The 439-nt window shown below is 75.9% G+C and overlaps 1 protein-coding gene across 1 annotated transcript in view; it reads right to left on the bottom strand.

Moving 5' to 3' along the window:
• The window catches only part of Nme3 (NME/NM23 nucleoside diphosphate kinase 3), an 820-nt gene extending 606 nt beyond the window's left edge, over positions 1-214 (bottom strand). Inside the window, exon 1 of the mRNA XM_013011262.1 lies at positions 7-214. Within this exon, the coding sequence (XP_012866716.1) occupies positions 7-170 (164 nt within the window). The 5' untranslated portion in view covers positions 171-214. The remainder of the gene's footprint in view (positions 1-6) is intronic.
• Between the last annotated feature and the right edge of the window lie 225 nt (positions 215-439).

Genomic DNA, 439 nt, shown 5'->3' with positions numbered 1-439 from the left:
CCCGGACTCACCATGGCCACCACGGGGCCCGAGCGCATGTAGTCCAGCAGGCGGCCGAAGAAGGGGCGCCCGCGCAGCTCGGCGTAGTGCTCGCGCAGCAGCTCCTCGGAGGCCTGGGGGTGGAGGCCGCGTGCGCCAGCGCCCCGACCCGCACCCGGCCCCGACCCCATCACAGTCCCGACCCACACCCGGCCCCGGCCCCGATCACAGCCCAGACCCGCACCCGGCCCCGATCACAGCCCAGACCCGCACCCGGCCCCGGCCCCGATCACAGCCCCGACCCCGATCACAGCCCCGACCCCGATCACAGCCCAGACCCGCACCCGGCCCCGATCACGGCCCCGACCCCGATCACAGCCCAGACCCGCACCCGGCCCCGATCACGGCCCCGACCCCGATCACAGTCCATACCCGCACCCGCACCCGGCCCCGATCACAG

This window comes from Dipodomys ordii, unplaced genomic scaffold (genome assembly GCF_000151885.1).
Source record: "Dipodomys ordii isolate 6190 unplaced genomic scaffold, Dord_2.0 Scaffold14, whole genome shotgun sequence".
Classification (NCBI taxonomy): Eukaryota; Metazoa; Chordata; class Mammalia; order Rodentia; family Heteromyidae; genus Dipodomys; species Dipodomys ordii.
This window is presented reverse-complemented; position numbering and strand designations above follow the sequence as displayed.